The sequence below is a fragment of the Penaeus monodon genome, chromosome 21 (assembly GCF_015228065.2).
Source record: "Penaeus monodon isolate SGIC_2016 chromosome 21, NSTDA_Pmon_1, whole genome shotgun sequence".
In the NCBI taxonomy this organism is placed as follows: Eukaryota; Metazoa; Arthropoda; class Malacostraca; order Decapoda; family Penaeidae; genus Penaeus; species Penaeus monodon.
The window spans coordinates 10,989,551-10,989,864 of record NC_051406.1 but is presented as its reverse complement, the minus strand read 5'-3'; the positions used below and the strand labels follow the sequence as shown (position 1 = coordinate 10,989,864).

Sequence of the window (314 nt, the reverse complement as noted above, 5' to 3'; positions counted from 1 at the left end):
AATATACATAAATGTATATATGTAACACCCACGCATCCGACCCTGTGAAGCCTGTCCCTTCTCGTTCCAGCGATAGGTGACCCCAGCTGCTACGAGACCCTGAACAACCTCTACGACCCGGCAGACCCCCTCATTCAACCTGGCTCGACCCCCCCGCTACCGCTACGACCTTCTCCGCTCCTCCCGTCCGGCCGCCGCTCACGACCCTTGCCACAGGAGGATCAAACTTCGCCTCCTTCTGCTTCCAGAGAATCTCCTGCCTGACTGACGGGCGCAATGACTGAGTTTTGAATGATGAAGGTTGAATATTGCAG

General features: G+C 55.7%; 1 protein-coding gene across 1 annotated transcript in view; it reads left to right on the top strand.

The window, feature by feature from the left end:
• The window catches only part of LOC119586214, a gene marked incomplete in the record, with an annotated part of 3,287 nt that overhangs the window by 2,610 nt on the left and 363 nt on the right, over positions 1–314 (top strand). The window contains 1 exon segment of the mRNA XM_037934918.1: positions 71–314. Coding sequence (XP_037790846.1) covers positions 71–264 — 194 coding nt within the window.